The sequence below is a fragment of the Haliaeetus albicilla genome, chromosome 27 (genome assembly GCF_947461875.1).
Source record: "Haliaeetus albicilla chromosome 27, bHalAlb1.1, whole genome shotgun sequence".
In the NCBI taxonomy this organism is placed as follows: domain Eukaryota; kingdom Metazoa; phylum Chordata; class Aves; order Accipitriformes; family Accipitridae; genus Haliaeetus; species Haliaeetus albicilla.
In genome coordinates, this window is record NC_091509.1 from 16,006,536 (window position 1) to 16,023,765 (window position 17,230).

Sequence of the window (17,230 nt, forward strand, 5' to 3'; positions counted from 1 at the left end):
GCACCCAGCCCCCCCGTTTTCCCAATGGTTTCGCCCGTCCCCCTGTTCCCGGTGGTTTCGCTCGCTCCGCCTATCCCCGCCCCTTTGGCTGAGCTCTATGGTTTGTCGTGCCTAGAGCGCCCTGCGCCCTGGTACGTGCCTCGGACGTCATGGCGTCGCCACACGCTTCCCCGTCTCGTCGCTAGCGGAAGTGACATCACCGTCGTCTTCCGCCGCCTGCCGGGATCGAGGTGGAGCGGCGCGGAGGACTTCCGGCGGCGGAGCGGAGCGGAGCTGGGGCGCCGCCGCCGCCGCCATGTCGACATCGCTGGGCTCCAACACCTACAACCGGCAGAACTGGGAGGACGCGGTGAGCCCGGAGGACGGTGGGGGAGAGGCGGGGCGGGCCCTGGCCGGCGGGGCCCTGCGCTGCCGTGAGGGGAGAAGCGGGGGAGAGCAAGGCCGTAGGGCGAGGGGTGCGCGGTGAGGCGGCCCTCGGGGCTGGGCGGCGGGCGGGGACCTGCCCTGGGGAGCTGCGTCCCTGCGGTTGTGCCCCCCCCCCCCTGTCGGGGAGGGGGCTGCCGCGGTTACCTGGGTCCTCCTCATGGGCAGCGCTGTCTGGAAAAGCGGGAGTGATGGTCTGTGCGAGCCCCGTCTCCCTGCCGGGGTTTGGGGTGTCTGGTAGCCGGGGAGGTCTCCTGGCAGCCGGGAGGGCTGAGCTGGGCCCGTCGTGTGCCCGTGGCCGCGTCCCTTAGAGCTGAGGCCTTTTCTGGGTGGTCCCAGTGCAAACAATAGGTGCTAAGGGATAACGGGGGTGGTGGTGGTGTCATCTGCTGCCGTCAGGTCGCTGAAGAGTTAAGACCTCAAAAATACACACTTTGTTTGCTCTGAGTTTTACTTCGAATTGGAATAGCTAGCAGGTCATGGTTCTTTGATAATATGGGCATTGGGTGGTGGCTTGCAGCTCTCCCAGTGATTCTTTTTGAGTGAGTCTTTTTGCATCTTTCAAACGGTGTGATTAGTTTAACTCAGTAGTGTTGGTTCAGAGTGTGATTTGAATGCTGTTGTGATGATGGAGTTTGTGCAAATTCCTGATTTTCCTTGTTCTTGCTCAATTCAGGACTTCCCTATTCTCTGTCAGACATGTCTTGGAGAAAACCCATATATTCGAATGGTATGTGCCTGTTTGACTGCGCAGTCTTTTCCTCTGTGTTGGCCCAAGAACTGTTGGGTTTCGGGGACTAAAATAAGCCTGGTTACAGGAGGAGATGTTGAGGTGGACGTGCCCTCCTAATTAGTTGGTTCTGCACAACAGCATTTGGGTCCAGCCATTGTTGGTATGTGGTATCGTGGCATTAAGTATGTGATTTAAGAATAAATCAGTCAAAAAGGAGAACAAGATGATCCAGTCTAATGTCTAGAGTGCAGGACATAGTAGAAAACAAAGCTTTGGTACTGGTAAATCGTGCGACATGGAGAACAGCGAGGTGCTGAAATATTAAATAGCTTGGCACAATTTCTAAAATGAGAGACTATGCCCCTGTAAAAATAAGTTAAAACTGTCTTAAGGAGGCTGCCTGGTGGTAATTTAAATCCTTCTTTGTTTACCTGGGTTTCCTCTGTGCAGGATGAGTCAGTCCATTTTAAGTTGCTTTTCTCTCTGCTCAGTCCAGTTGCCTATGACCTACATTTACATTATCTTTCCTTCACTTTTCTATTCCACCAAGTTTGCTGAGAGAGATCACAATATTTTTGTGAAACATAACACTACTGCTGGTATAGGTGATGTTTCAAAACCTGCTTATTTTCATGGACTTATTTCATGTATCATCATCTTTGCTTAAAAATAGCTATTAATATTCCATTTCATTTTTGCCTTTCATCAGTACATGAGGTGGGACTTAATGGTACTGTGTTTTTAATGAATGTTTCTAAAACAAAAATGGATTGAGAGTTTTTTAGGATTCTTTTTGTCCTGTTGACCAGCCAAGTTGTGAGCCCAAAGCACAGGGGTGGGTGAGTCTAAATGCAGCATAACTAGGAAGAAAGCACTGTGCTTTACAGCATCAGTGATATGGTTCATGTTTTGTGTTGAATTGATGGTATTTCATATTTTCTTTTATTGTTTTTTATTTATATTTCAGACCAAAGAAAAATATGGAAAAGAATGCAAGGTATGTTGTTTGTCTAAAAGAATGAATGTCTAAATTGGCACACATCTAGGAGTAATTGATTTTAATGTTAAAAAAACCTGTCGGCTTCAGGAAAGTGCTTATCTGGGTTAACAACTTAAAATGTTTATGTAACTATATAAATTTTTAGGTCAGTCTACTGTGTGCTTTGTTAGACAAAGTCAGTTAGTCTTAAAAAAATTAAGTAAAATTATTGAAGACTATTCAGACAGACTTAGGATTTGCTTATGTGTATCAGAATTAGGTTTTGCAAATATTGTTGTACTATATTTGAAGGTATTTCAGCATTTTAAATTATCTCATTTTCTCTTGCAAGTTTTGGTTTGGTTTTTTTTTTTGGGCTCGTAAGTGGTACATAAATAATTGGAGTTTAGGTTTTGCCATGAATATTTTATTCATGGCTATGTGGTGATTTGTCTTAGCCGTCTAAGAAATAAGCCATGTTTATTTCTGAGAGAGCAAGAAATATTTAGTGTTGTGGTGACTGAGGGAAATTAAAGGAGGGGGTTTTGCCCCTTTTATCAGTTGTCATCTGAGGTAAGGAGAAGGTATGTGTTGAAATCTTGCTTCCCTTCCTCAAACTGTACATGCAGTGGAAGCAGATGCATCATTCCACCAGATAAGATAGAGAGCAGTAGTCGTCTTCTGGACCAAAAGTCTCGTAACCTCTCACTGGGCTTGCTGCTATGCTGGTGACTGGTCTACAGATAACTGGTAATTTATCTCTAAAGCTCTATACTGACATCACCTGGAATGAAGGAGAATTTCTTTTTCCTTTGAGTAGATCTGCTTTCAGCATTTGGGTTATTGTAATAAATTAAAAGAAGAAGAAAAAACCTTCCTAAAACTTTCTCCTGTCAAAGTAAGGCACCAAATAGAAACAAATGTTTCCTAAGGTCTGGATCTTAGCACTAAGATGAAGAAGTTGTATTTATGGTTTAAAGAGATTGGATGTGTTTGGACTTCAAGTTGTGTCCAAGAACCAGAATGGTAACTTCATTGCTGTGTGATAGTGATACAAGCGTCGACTTTCTGTCTTTCAGATTTGTGCCAGGCCTTTCACAGTATTCCGCTGGTGCCCTGGTGTTCGTATGCGTTTCAAGAAAACAGAAGTATGCCAGACATGCAGCAAGCTGAAGAACGTCTGTCAGACCTGTCTGCTTGACCTGGAATATGGTGCGTACCAAAAAATGTAAACTAGGAGAAGAAGCTGGTCTACTTGCCTCTGAAATGAAAGTTGGTGAAATGTCTTTAAATGTGTGCATGTAATTGGCACGGTTGTCTCTGGACAGTCTTTGAGAAGAATAACTCTTGATGATCACACCTTTTCTGAGGTTCAGGGGCAGCGTGGTATACCTGAGCAGTAGATGAGTTATCCCTGGCTAATGCAGGTTGCAGTAACTATTTCTGCTGTTTCAGCTTGTGCTTCATACAGATTTGTTGGGGGGTTGTTTTTTTTGTTTGTTTCATTCTAGGTTTGCCTATTCAAGTCCGGGATGCAGGACTCTCCCTTAAGGATGAAATGCCTAAGTCTGACGTCAATAAAGAGTACTACACCCAAAACATGGAACGAGAGGTAAGAAAGTATAGTTGTAATCATGCTCTCTGTGTGTGGATGTGTATAGGGGAAGAAAGGGGAGGAATGATCTAGCTTATCTTAAAATCATTTGCTTGCTCTGATTCTGTACATTAGTTTTCAGTGGTGATATATACATAATTATTTGTGTTTTCACTACCATTTAGATATCCAATTCTGATGGCACAAGACCAGTTGGTGCACTAGGCAAAGCTACTTCCACCAGCGACATGCTGCTGAAGCTGGCTCGGACCACTCCTTACTATAAACGTAACCGTCCTCACATCTGTTCCTTCTGGGTAAAAGGAGAATGCAAGAGGGGAGAAGAGTGTCCCTACAGGTACTGATACAGCTTGAACAGTTAATCTCTTCATCGCGGTCAGATACAGCTCCCCTTGGGGTTTGAAGAGCAGGAAATGCTGCAGTGGACAGGAGACGCACACTGTGATTGGGGTCAGTGTGAAACTTGCATTCAGTTGGCACGCAGGGCCAGTGAATGAATCTTTGTTGTGGCAAGTTCGTTTGTGAGGAATTAGCTGCGTGGTGTCGTAGTGTTTTGCTGAAGCAGTGACTCCAGCTCTTCTCTTGCATAGTTCATTTTTTCCCTTCATGGCGTCAGTCCCCTCAATCAGAGATCTTTGTATTTGAACAAGAGGCCATTTGAAATCCAGCTCTCGTATTTTGTAGTGTTGAATGCTGAGCTGTCAGAAGTGCCATTCATTCAGAACTTGAGGCAGTCCTGGCTGCAATTTAAGTTCTTGGGGCTTTTTGTTCCATTTTGGCATGTTTATGTGAACAGGGTTAAGCATATAAGTGACCAGGGGCCTTTAGAAGGGAAGGTCGCAGTTATAGTCATTTTAATCTGATGCAGCTGTGACTGGTGTTATGCTTTGTTTGCTGAACTTTAGGCATGAGAAACCTACAGATCCAGATGATCCTCTGGCTGATCAGAACATCAAAGATCGTTACTATGGAATTAATGATCCTGTGGCCGATAAACTTCTGAAACGAGCGTCAACCATGCCTCGTCTAGACCCCCCTGATGACAAGACTATTACTACACTGTATGTTGGAGGGCTTGGAGATACTATCACTGAATCAGATCTCAGGTGTGTGGTGAATTTGTATTGCCCTTGCCTTTTTATTTGATGCTTTGATTACTGCTCATCTTCAAGTGAGGAAATCTCTCTTGCAAGGAAAAAAATAAACCTAGTTTTCTTTAACGGGGAACTGGTTGGTGGGCAAGTGCAGAGGAGTGCCAGCTTGTTGGAGAACAGATAAACAGGCACATTTCAAATGCTTTGATTAAAATTTCTCTCTTTAAAGATGAGTCATCCTGAGCTGTTGGGGATACTGTGTTACACTTTTTACAAGGAAGTCCTATAGCCTCTCTCTAGCTAGCTGCTGAGAAAAGCTGCTGCAGAGTTCTTATTACTCCATAATTGCACAGAGGGGCAAGAGATTTGATTTCTAATGGTTAGTCTGTACTGGTGATGGAGAAAAGAAAGGATCTGAGCATACCTGTTTCAGCACGTGATGAGATCCTACTCTGCTATGTGCCCTGCAGCTAGGAGGAATGGGGTTTCATAATAATTTTTTTTTTTTCCCCCACACAGAAATCACTTCTACCAGTTTGGGGAGATTCGGACAATAACTGTAGTGCAGAGACAACAGTGTGCTTTCATCCAGTTTGCCACCCGGCAAGCTGCAGAAGTGGCTGCTGAGAAATCCTTCAACAAACTCATTGTCAATGGTCGCAGGCTCAATGTCAAATGGGGAAGGTGAGTGCGGAGGAAGAGGCCTTGAGGATACTGCCACAAGGTTCTTCACTTATTTTATGCGGTCCTGATGAACAGGATTGCATATTATGCTGGAGTAGATACTGATTTGGTAAATAGTTGAGGTCATCTTACAGTTTGGTTTTCTTTCAGCAGTGGGATCTGGATTGGAGATTACACAAATTGCACAATTTGTGTAAAGGATTTCCTGGTTGAGGCTTATGGATGAGTTTCTGTGGTTTTGCTTCTAATCTGTCTCCTGTAAGCATTGTTTGCACACTTTGTACCAGCTGTCTCTGATGTTCTGTGGATTTTTCATCTTTGGCCTGAAGCAATGGATCTGGATTAGATAATGTGAAACTATCGTAGTGTGACTATCTGCTTATCCTGCTTTTTCTCATCCTTGTTCTCAAACTCTTGTCTGGTTTTTAGGTCCCAGGCAGCAAGAGGAAAAGAAAAGGACAAGGAAGGTACTACAGAATCTGGGATAAAGCTGGAGCCAGTTCCAGGACTTCCCGGAGGTAAGGGAGTTGTTTTCATCTCTGAAACACTTAATGCTGACCTGCTTCCATGAGAGAGGCTGGTATTAAACCTCTCTGCTGGTTTTGGCTGGTATAGAGTTAATTTTCTTTTTAGTAGCTGGTATAGAGTTATGTTTTGGATTCAGTATGAGAAGAATGTTGATAACACACTGATGTTTTCAGTTGTTGCTGAGTAGTGTTTAGACTAAGGCAAGGATTTTTCAACTTCTCATGCCCGGCCATCAAGGCGGCTGGAGGGGCACAAGAATTTGGGAGGGGGCACAGCCAGGACAGCTGACCCAACCTGGCCAAAGCGGTATTCCATACCATGTGACATCATGCCCAGTACATAAACTGGGGGGAGTTGGTCTGGGAGGGATTGTTGCTCGGGAGCTAGCTGGGCATTGGTTGGCAAGTGGTGAACAATTACAAAACAAGTGACGCACAATGCATATTCCAATCCTTTTATTATTATTACTGTAATTATTATCATCACTATTATTTTCTTCCTTTCTGTTCTATTAAACTGCTCTTATCTCGTCCCATGAGTTTTAACCTTTTTCCTTCCAATTCTCTCCCCCGTCCCACTGGGTGGGGGGGGGGAGTGAGTGAGTGGCTGCATGGTGCTTAGTTGCTGGCTGGGGTTAAACTCTGAGAGCAGTAACAGAGTTCAGGATTGTAGAGGCACTAGTGAGCCCAGAGCAGTCAGTTACAGTAGATTTGCAGCAGATTCAGCTGGGATGGGAGGTGAGCTTTGTCTAGAAGCAAATTGTTGATGAAAAGAGAGTTCTTTATGTGATGAGTGAAAAGTTAAAGCTGAATTCAAGTTACCTAGGTCTCAGATACTGTCAACCCATGCTTTTCAAGGCTTGGTTAATGTTTTCCTGATCCGCTGAGCATTGTATGATGGAAAAAGCAAAGCTGGTTTCAGGTGAAGAAAAATGGTGACTGTTCTGGAGTTTCAGTGCAGTCCTGCTTCTTGCTCCAGTTCATAGGTGCGATAGTAGCAGCAGTTTGCCCTTGTGAAAGAACTGATTGTGTCTCCTCTCTGAAGGCAGATAACTGCGTATCTTGACTAAGAGATTTTCTGTAACCACTGTGTACTTTTTCTGCAGCTCTCCCCCCTCCTCCAGCTGCAGAAGAGGAGGCTTCTGCAAATTACTTCAACCTACCTCCAAGTGGCCCTCCAGCCGTGGTTAACATTGCCTTGCCACCTCCTCCTGGCATTGCTCCGCCACCACCTCCAGGTACTTGTGTTTCCCCTTCAAGAGGGGGTGTCTAACTTGGTGTTAGACCATCTAGTCCTCCTAGTTCTCCTTGCTCAGCTGCGCTGTAGTGCTGATGCATGCCCTGAGTTGATTTTCCTCATCCCTGGTCATACAGTGTAAACTGATGATCTGAAATGAGCTGTCAGCACAGTTTAATTAAACTGAGCTGCCTATTGTGGTATGTATTCACTTGCAAATTCTCAGGCATGTCAGAGATCCCCGTTACTGGTACTGAGACCTACTCAGTGCTTTTGCGGGCTGTGTAAATCCCACGTTAACCTGAACTTCAAAAGGTAATTCTGCAGCTGGTTGAATGCCAGCCTGTGTTTGGCTGTGTGTATATATCTGTCTGGAGACCCTTTTTTTTATGGGACATCAACTCTTGTGGATGTATTTGCTTTGCTCCATGGTTGAGCAGAGAGCATTTAGATTGGCATTACAGACATTTGTCCAGTCACGCAACTAGCTTTTATCTGCAAGTAAGGATGTGTGTTGGGAAAGGTTTGCCTGCAGTTATACTGGAAAGAGGGGGAGGTGTTTGGGGATTTGAAGAACCAGGGGAGATGTGCACCTTTCTGAGGCACAGCTGTGAGCCAGCTGTTTTCTGTCAGTAGTTTCAGGCAGTAGTATATCTGCATGGGTTGTTCTGTTGCTTTGTCTGAAGCTGCCAACTTTGTTTCAGCAGGTTTCGGACCACACATGTTCCACGCCATGGGGCCCCCGCCTCCCTTCATGAGAGCCCCAGGCCCCATTCACTACCCCTCTCAAGATCCCCAGAGGATGGGTGCCCACGCGGGAAAGCACAGCAGCCCCTAGCAGGTCGTGCCACCCTCATCATTTAAGTAAATATTATTTTCTAGTTACCATGGTAGCACCATATGTTGAGCTGTGGGTGAGCTAGAGAAGCCTTATTTCCCTGCTTGCAGACACTGGGCAAGCTGAGCTCCGTGTCTCCGCTAGCTAATCGGATTGTTGATACATCCCAGATCTTTCATTTAGTGTGGGGAGGGTTGGGAGGGGTGGGGGGCAGACAGAAGGGCTGTTGGGGGTCTGTGGATCAGGTGTACCAGAATTACAGTGCTATCCGTGTATCCTGTTTGCACACTTTTGAAATAAACTTCTGGAAAAATAAAACCAAACCCTTTTCAAGCCCATTTGATATGCTCAGTCTGAACACTATGGACTATTATACTGTAACCAGAGACTCTGTTACGTAACTAATGACTTATTATTCTAATGAGGTATTACACCAGGACTGAATAAGAGCTGAAAAACAAGCTTATCAGATGTGCCAAACCCATGGCTTTGCCTTACTATTGTCACAGAATTTTCCTTCCTCCTTTTTCCTAACTTCTTGCTTAAAAAAAAAAAAAAACAACTTTTGTTGATGCTTCACTTCTAATCCTGCATGGCCGGAGCAAGATAAGTGTTAGGTCACGTGAGCAGCCCCTGGCTAGTGCAGGCGTGATGTGGAGTGACCATTTAGCAGTTGCCAGTTTTAGCCTGGTGAAGGCCCCCTCGGTGGCCCCCAGAGGCTGGGGTGGTGTTGCTGACAGCTGCAAGGGGAGGACGTGGTGCAGCTGCAAGCTTGTCTGGGGTATATTTGGAGCATGACTGGGGCTTTGGAGGCCTGTGGATACAGTCTCCTCTTAAACTGTGAGATGGATCCCGCTTCGTCCTGCTTTGATAAGACCTGAAACTTTTCTTTCTGTGCTCCAACTATAGTGTTTGCCCAGGAGCAACTGTGTCCTGCATCGAGCCTGGTGTTGAGTAACATGTATGTACGTGTGGCTGCAGGATTTTGAGTGTATCTGTATGTCAGCTGCTTTCAGGCAATGGATCTGTGGACATCTTTCTGTAAAGCAAAACATGATGGGACCTGTTCTGAAGCTTCATTTGCTTGTTTAAAAAAAAACAAACACATTAAAATATTTGAATTTTTCAACACTTTGCTTAGACCCTGCTTCCTGGAGCACAGTGTCTGAGGACTTTGATTTTTATTTGGCTGCTGCCAAAGCCAAGATGCAGAGTGGGCAGTGACAGCAGGTTCACTTTTAGTTTTATGTGCTGTCCTGTACGATGCCACTGGGTCCCACTGATGCTGCCAGGCTGTTGGAGGTGGCATAGCATGTGGCACCAGGGGTATGGCTGGCAGGCAGATGGCTTTCTCTGCAGAAAGAGCTGGGCTTTGGGCACAGGTAATTAGTTTAGCTCTTGTCAGGCAAGAGCCATCCCAGAGCAGTGTTGGGGGACAGGCAGAGGCCTGCTGGTGCACAGGGGGAGGGCTGCAGCATTTGTCACTGCTCTGGCCCTGAGTCTCTGCAGTTGGGGCCCATGAGCGCTGTGCAGACAGATCTCAAATGCAAGCAGGGTTTACGTTATCGCAATTTATTTATTATTTCCAGCCAGGTCCCCAGGGGTACATGGCTTCTTCAGCTGATGGACAAAGGAGGAGAGAGATGGGTTTGGAACAGGACAGCAGTTGAGCATCATAAATTTTTAATGTTTAAGGAACGGACCCTTTTTCTTTCCATTTGCTTGTCCCCTCCTGCTTCTGTGGGAAGAACAGAGCAATGAAGGTTTACTGCCTGAACAGTGTGTTCCAGCAGCAGAATCCCTGTGTGGGATTTGCTCTGCGCATCTGTCTGCACAGCATTACAAATACACCTCACAAGTGAGGCAGCTGTTAACTGCATTTTTACCACAAAATTTACTTGCCTGATTTAACGACAGTAGTGGAAAAAGAAACTTTTATCCTGATGCTCCTGCTTTTGCAAGATTAAATAAGGGTAACATTAAGAACCTGACGAAAGCAATTATAGAAAGCCTGTGTTAAGAGATTTTTGTTAGCAGTTAGCAGGGTTTTCCAGACGTTCTGATGACTGTCCTATAGACTGTTGTTAGCTGCATGTCTCACTGTGTGTCACTGCTGAAAACATTTGTGTAGCTGAATCCTCACTGCTGATTTTTGCATTCACGGAGAAGCCCGTGCTTGCTCTGGAGTCACGGCTGTGCTGCTTTTCCTTCCCACTGATGTTGAAGTTACCAGAATACCCTAGCAGTATCTTCAGACCGGTGCAATTCTACAGTGCAGCAGGTCCAGGCAAGGCCTGATCCTTATTGACCAACTATATGAAGCAAACCTGGCGTAAGTCAATCAAAGGGCTTAGGTGTTTAAGCAAGGCATGCAAATAGCAGTAGGGAGGGGAAATTATCAGCTGCCAAGTGCTAGCCAGTAGCTTGTGGAAAACAGGGCACAAGTTTCCAACTCCCAACATTTTTCTCTCGTGTATCCTGGTTGTGCTGTGTTGGTAAACAGGCAGATGCCAGTTCCTCATTTGTTTTTGTTGTCCAGCCAAGCCCAAGGTAAGTGCTTTTAACATGCCAATGCCTCTGGTAAATTGTTTTGCTGATGCTCTTCAATTATCGCCTCCTCTCGCCATCCTGACTGGAATGACAGATGTAGAGTTGTCCTGAAGATGGAATTTCTCTGCAAAGGCACCAGCTGTCAGAGCAGGTCTTGTGTGTCGGTGGAGAAGCACCGAGACAGCTTGGTGTGTTGCAGCTGGCAGTCCTGCCATTTTCCATGAGGCAGGGAAAAGCACAGGCTGTACAGGAGCTTACGGGGATCTGCTTGCATTAATGACGAGAACTTGGCTGGTTAGCTTAGCACTAAATGCCATTGTGAAAATGGCTGGTACAAGGGCAGTTCAAAATGGTCCCAGACTTGAGCTTGTTCACATCCCGTTGAAGATGACAACCCGAGACCACTAGCTTAGCTTTCACGAAGAATACTTACTCCCCTCTCCCTTACCGTGCAAATTATGCTTGAGTCGAGCGAGAAAAGCATCCGTGGTGATGGGGAAGGGAGCATGCGTACTACAGCTCATCGCTTTCTGGTAGAATCCGCACCCAACCTTGCGGCACTCTGTTGAAGTTGCGTCTGTGGGAAATCACCTCCAGAACACTCAAGTTATCCAGCTCCATGGCAGGCACAAAGAACAGGTCGCTGACCAGCGCTTTGTCAAATGGGGTGGGAGTCCTGTGGCACAAGAAGAAGCAGACTTGGCACATCACGAGGAGAGGTTGTGCATGATGTAAAGGTGATAGAAAAAGCAGGTCTGGATTTACTGATTCTGAGCCCAGCAGCAACCTAGCAATGCCTGTAGCAAATGACAGCCCTCCTTTTCCTCCCCAGGATGCTGTTGGAGCCTCTGCTAGCCCAGCGAGGTGCTTCTTTTGTACAGAGCCAACCTCAACTCAAGCTTTGGCAGGCCTGGAGAGTGGCGTTTGGTGCCTGAGCATCAGTGGCTGTGCAAGGGAGGGAGGGACCGTGTTGTTACCTTCACCTTGGTCTCTCTTGATCGGCTCTGCCAACAGCAGTAGGGATGTGCTGTGTGTGAAAGATATTAGATTAAGAGAGCAGGTGATGGTGACAAACCCCGTGGTCTTTAGAAAGTGACTTGTCTGCAGCTAATGTGTTCTGCAGAGGGCTGAGGCTGATAGTGCTGCCTCCTGATCGCTCTAGCACATGTGCAGGCAAATGTCTTTCTCTTGGCCCTGGCTCCAGTCTGCCTTTTGGGACAGCTTCTCTTGAACTATGACTAACAGGAGGAGCAGTGCGGGGGCAAAAGCTGTCATCCCTTCCTGGAGAAATGTGGAAAGGGACCAGGGAAGAGAATGCCAGCCCCTGAAAAGCAAAGAATGTTGGTTTTGGAGCAGCACATGGAGGCTGAGCTATCAATGAGGCATAGCTGGGAATGTTTGCTTTGGGAGTCGCTGCTTGAACATGAGTAACATGGCACTGTTTTGCAACAGAGGAGAAATAAGAGGGGGGAAAGGTAAATGGGAGACGTTTTTTCCAGAAACACTCCCCCTTCTGGGAACAGTCCTTTTCAAAGATTGGTGTTCACTTTCTTTTAAGGCAGCACATCTTAGCAAAGTAGCCGAAGGTCTTTGCGTCACAGCCTGAATGTTTAAAGTTGGGAATAAACCAGTCTGCTTTAGTGCAGTTGCTGTTGAGATGGTGAACTTCCCCTTGCCCTGTGACCCATATGAGCTGTGCTGGGATTCACCTAGCTTTAGGCGAGACCCCTGGCTTTTTGCTAGCTGATTTGTTCCAAAAAGCTTGTTTTTCTGCAGTTTGGTATTTGATGAACTGAGAAGTGATTTAAAAGCCAACAGCCTGGAAGATCATGAAAAGCCCAGTTAAAAGCAGATTGGCTCTCTGAATCTTTATGCCTCAGTGAAGAATTAGAGGAGGTGGCGAGAGGCTTGGTGTTAAATTAGCATCCATCTGTATTAAATAACAGTTCAAGACTTTAAATAGAAAGGCAGCATGTGAGAGGGGAGAAATGGTACGGGGTAAGGCATTATTCAGAAACATGCCCTTGCTTAAGTCCCTGTCTGTAAATAAATGCTGAGGCAGGAACATGGCTAAACGTTGAAAGAAAAGAGCCAAGTGACTGCAGCACCTCCTTGTTCTCCCCCTACGGCACCTCCTTGGATGTTACTGCTCCAGGAAGCTCAAGAAGGCTGAGTAACTGGGAAGGACACCCTGAAGGAATAGCAAATGCAGCCCCCGCTTTGCTTCCCCACACTTGCGGTGGCTGCCGGTGGGTTCTTGTCTCTTCCCTTTCTCCCTCAGCCCCCCTCCAGTGCAGACCAGTACACTATCATGCTTTCACTGGTGTGGGAAGGGAAACGCAGTGGTGCTGAGCGTGCAGCAGCCTCGTGCTGTGCATGTCACCAAGCCCCAGGGCTAAAGGAGAGGAGAGCAGCAAAGGGACGGCGGCAGCAGCATCTCGGCTCTGCCGGTGGTCGGGCTCATCTCTGCTCTTTGGGATGCTGTTCCCATGCAGAGGGGTTGTAGTCCCCTGTAGCCCCTTCTGCCAAGCGTTCAAAGAGCGGCATTCCTGTCCCCCCCGACTCAAATCCAACCCTGGTGCAGGCTCAGGAAAGCTGCTGTCTGCAGAGGCCCAGCACCATGGCAGGTGGTGTGATGGGGAGCAGCGCTGTGTCCTGGTAGGGAGCTCCGGTGGGAGCTTGCCTACGGGAAGGTGACTTTTGTCAGGCCACTGAGGCTAACATACTTTCATCCTCCTAAAAGAGGCTTTCAGTGAGGAGGAGAGCCAGGACCTTGGTTTGCAGCTTAAAAGTTCAGTTCTCATTAGTCTACCTTGGCTGCTGGTGCTTTGCTACCGCCATCTCCTGAATCCCCGCCAAGCACCTTTCCAGAAAGGAGATTTTCCCTGGCAGTGTCTGCTCCAGGGTCCCAACCTCGACCCCGGTGTAACTGGGAGGTGTGAGGAGGCACGGCAGCCGTGCTCCATTGGAAGCAGCCGCAGGGCATGGAGCTTGCCAGGCTGAGCCACCAGAAACTCCCTGGCCTGGAGACTTCAGTCTCAAGCAGGTGTTTGGAAGGAATCTGGTGACCTCTTAGCACCTTGTGGGAAGATTAACCTTATACCCCCACCGCTTCCAGCAGCTGCTTGGATACCTTGAGGAAATTAGGAGAGCGGCTTGGCAGTGTCTGTGCTGTTCCTCCACCCAGCCCGGAGCTGAGCCCAGCTGGGAAGCAGCGATTCCTTCTCCAGGACCATGCGCATGAGCATTAGTCCTCCCAAATTTCATCCCTGAGGCTACCCAGTGAGATCAAGCTGCTTAAGACTGTGCAAGCCTGGTGGTGGGGCTGAGAGGAGATCTGGGGAGCTGCTGGAGGCAGGGACCTTTGCAGAGGAGCCATGGAGGAGCTCCTGAGCAGGAAAAGAGCAACCTTAGCCCTTGCTGCTCCTCCATGGTGGATAAAGAGGGCATGGACCGTTGTGTTTCCCTGGCAGGATGGTAGGTGCTTCTTGAGGCTGAAGGGTTTGGCCAAGGGATGGACAGGCTGGCGGTGCCTGCTTGTCAGCCAGTGTTACCTGTTGAAGCTCCTGAAGTCCCACAGAGAGGGTCTCACGGGCGGCTTGTTTTCGCCATGCACAGCCTTGTCCTTGTCACCGAGGAGCTCCTGCCACGGGGATCGGTAGCCCTTGGGGATGGCAGTGACATTGAACTTCTCCGGGGGGACTTCTTTGAGGGGGCCAGAGTACCCTGCACAGGGGGAGAGAGAGCGTGGGCTGCTGCGGCCACAGCCGGGCTGGGGCAATGTGCCAAGCAGGGGAGAGGGGGCTAGGAACAGCCCTGCCTTCCCATGGCCAGGATTACATATATATAACAAATATCTGTGATACATTTATACATATAAAAACACTGGGGGAGGATTTTGGGGAGGAAGCCTCGGCAGGCAGCACCTCGCTGCCTCCAGCCCCACATTACTGAGATTACAACGGTGTCGGCTTTGGGATGTAGGCAGCATTTACCCGGGGCCAGAGCATCGGGGTTGATGACTTTGCTCATCTGCAAGACTTTCTCTGTCTTCTTGGGCACTTCAGGGGGGCCGCCCTGGGGCGATGCTGCCACGTGGAGCTCGGAGTGATAACTCTGCTGGCCCTCGGCATCCTCCCCTGCCTGTGGAGGAGAGAGTCAGCAGGCACGGGGAGCTCCCCCTGCCCCGGTCAGGACTCGGGAGGCTGTTGAAAGCACCTTGGAGCTTCCTCCACCTACTCACCGTCCACTCATTTGCTGTTCCCTCCAGGTCACCTTTCTCAGTGCGCTGTGAGCCACTCGCCCCTGGCCCTGGGAACTGCAGGAGGTGAGGAGAAGGGTTAGCGGGTGCAGAAGGGGACCATCCTCTTGCTCTTCAGTGGATGCTGAACCTGATGCTTGCCCTTCTCTGTGCCCAGACCACCCAGCCATCTCTCTTCTCCCTTCATCTTGACATAGCAGGCAGCTGAGCGTGGCTGTCCTGCTTAGAGACCCCCAGACCCACCAGGAATCGCTTCCCTGCAAAGGCTGAGAGAGCTGGGGAAGGGTTGTCCTGCTCGGAGCTGGGGAATGAGCCACAGACCCACCTCCCTGTAGCCACTGGGATGCTCGAAGATGAAGCGCTGCATCCGCCTCTGGCGCTGCTGGAAGAGCAGGGAGCCACGGTTGTTTGGCAGGGAGAGCTCCTCGATCATCAGGTCCTGTGCCACGCTCACCTTCTTGCCCAGGTCCAGCCGGGGCACTGGGGAGGCAAGGGGAGAGCACAGCCACGGCTGAGGCTGCTGCAGTGCTGGGGACCCCCATGCCCAGTGCAAGGACACCGCATCCCCTCGCTGGGGTCCCTGTTGCGTGGCTCAGCCATGCGCCCGCACCGGGATCTGTGCCAGGGACTGGCATTTCCTCGGTGTGGGGAATTGTCAGGGACTTAGCTCAGCTCCAGAGGCTCAAACAGCCTCTCCTGCCCCCGTGCATGGACCCCTCCGGCCTTTGACAGGCAATTGCTACCCCTTGGGGCTGTAGTGCAAGAGGGGACCAAGAAAGCAGGCATGGAGGCCCCGGGGAGTGGGGCCAGTAGTTTCAACCAGAGCTGGGTCTGGCCCCTAGGCAGGGTGGGCAGCACTGTCGTGGGACTGGTGGCACCCTCTGGCCCCCCTTACCATCTTCAGGGCCCGGTCTCATGATGGTCATCACTTGCTGCCACGCTCCTGGGGCAGCTCTGTGGGAGAGGGATGGATCCTGCCCAGCTGGAAGAGAGAGGCAGCCCTGGGGTGATACCAAGCACGGGGATGTGTCAGCCCCAGGCGTGCCACAGGGACAAGCCAGGCTTTGGCTGAGCATCTCCCCCAGACAGCATCATCCCTGAACACCTCCCCTGGCCAGCATCATCCCCACACTACACTCCATTCCCTTCAAAGGATGCAGGGAAACGTCCAAACTAGCCACCCCTCAGCCCCTGCTTGTCATCTTTCCTCTCTGCCTTTCTTTAGGGCAGAAAATGTCCCCAGTTCTGTCCTTGCCTGTAGTGAGCCGGTGTCTTCGTGTCCGGAGCCCCCTCAGAGCAGCACCCACTGCCCGCAGCCTGCTGGGTGAGCAGGGGCCCTGGCTGCAACCCCACCAGCACCTCCGCCTCAGCAGAGCTATTTTCAGCTGCTGGCCCTGAGGGTGCAGGGGCTGCAAACCTAACCCTGCTGGGTTGCTGGCGAGCCCAGCCAGCAGCAAGATGGGGTGCGGGGTCACTGTCCCCACTTACGGGGCTGGGTCGCTTCTTAGCTTCCAGCTTCATCACAGGGAGGTGGCTGAGACCAGCCCTGGTCTGAGCCCCCCTGGGCTGCCCACCCACAGCAGCAGCCTCCCGTGTGGCTGGGAGGTTCGGCTCAGTAAGTGCAAGGCTCGGCCGTGTTTGGTGCATCTGGCATCCCTCAGCTCTGGCTGATGCTGTGCAGCTTCCCCTAAGAGTCCTGGAGAGCAGGGGGTCCCTGAGGGACCACGGGTGCCTGGCATGCAGCTCCCTGCCAGCTCTCAGTTCAATATTAACCAGTTGCACGGCAAGCATGACACTTGTGCCCCGTCCTTTCCTCGACCCCCCCGCTCCAGGGAGACCATCCCCTGACCCCCACGGTGGCGATGTCCCCACCGCCAAGGCTGGGATGTCCCCAAGCCCCACGCACCCACCCACCCACCGACCCCAGCGTGGGACCTCACCTCCCCTACCTGGCCAGGGGACACCCCCAGATGCCGGGGACCGAAAATTCTCTCTTGCTGTGCTGGGGATGAGGCTGAAGCCAAGCTGCGGCCACCGGTGCTCAGTGGCCCCGGCTGGCCCTCCGTGGCACCCCGGGTTCCCTGCCGCTCGCCCCAACCCCTGCTGGGCTCCAGCCCAGATGCCAAGGTCCGGCCGCAGGACAGCGGTTATTTCTGGCTGAGAAAGGGGGCGGAGCGGGGCTGACCCTTGGGGACTGGGATGCCGTCACCCCGGCACGGAGCAGGGCTGATCCCTGGGGACTGGGATGCCATCACCCCGGCATGGAGCAGGGCTGATCCCTGGGGACCA

The 17,230-nt window shown here is 49.9% G+C and overlaps 2 protein-coding genes across 5 annotated transcripts; one reads left to right on the forward strand and one right to left on the reverse strand.

Moving 5' to 3' along the window:
* The first annotated feature begins 198 nt into the window (after positions 1-198).
* Positions 199-9,259, forward strand: RBM22 (RNA binding motif protein 22). 2 transcript variants are annotated; one of them, XM_069772365.1, is made up of 11 exons: positions 199-349; positions 1,100-1,153; positions 2,124-2,153; positions 3,215-3,347; positions 3,647-3,747; positions 3,915-4,087; positions 4,656-4,856; positions 5,364-5,528; positions 5,958-6,046; positions 7,162-7,293; positions 7,997-9,259. In XM_069772365.1, exons 1-11 carry the CDS (start codon positions 296-298, stop codon positions 8,128-8,130), a joined length of 1,266 nt encoding a protein of 421 aa, XP_069628466.1. In that variant the 5' UTR covers positions 199-295; the 3' UTR covers positions 8,131-9,259. The 2 variants fall into 2 exon arrangements, with proteins under 2 accessions (XP_069628466.1, XP_069628467.1); XM_069772366.1 differs by having other exon boundaries at positions 8,000-9,259.
* A 427-nt stretch (positions 9,260-9,686) lies between these two features.
* On the reverse strand, positions 9,687-17,077 carry MYOZ3 (myozenin 3). Of its 3 annotated transcripts, none has more exons than XM_069772367.1 (7): positions 16,891-17,077; positions 15,837-15,923; positions 15,267-15,421; positions 14,924-14,998; positions 14,676-14,823; positions 14,235-14,406; positions 9,687-11,356 (listed from the first exon to the last, which is right to left on the reverse strand). In XM_069772367.1, exons 2-7 carry the CDS (start codon positions 15,865-15,867, stop codon positions 11,194-11,196), a joined length of 744 nt encoding a protein of 247 aa, XP_069628468.1. In that variant the 5' UTR covers positions 15,868-15,923; positions 16,891-17,077; the 3' UTR covers positions 9,687-11,193. The 3 variants fall into 3 exon arrangements, with proteins under 3 accessions (XP_069628468.1, XP_069628469.1, XP_069628470.1); XM_069772368.1 differs by having other exon boundaries at positions 16,882-17,077; XM_069772369.1 differs by lacking the exon at positions 9,687-11,356 and adding an exon at positions 11,364-12,610.
* Between the last annotated feature and the right edge of the window lie 153 nt (positions 17,078-17,230).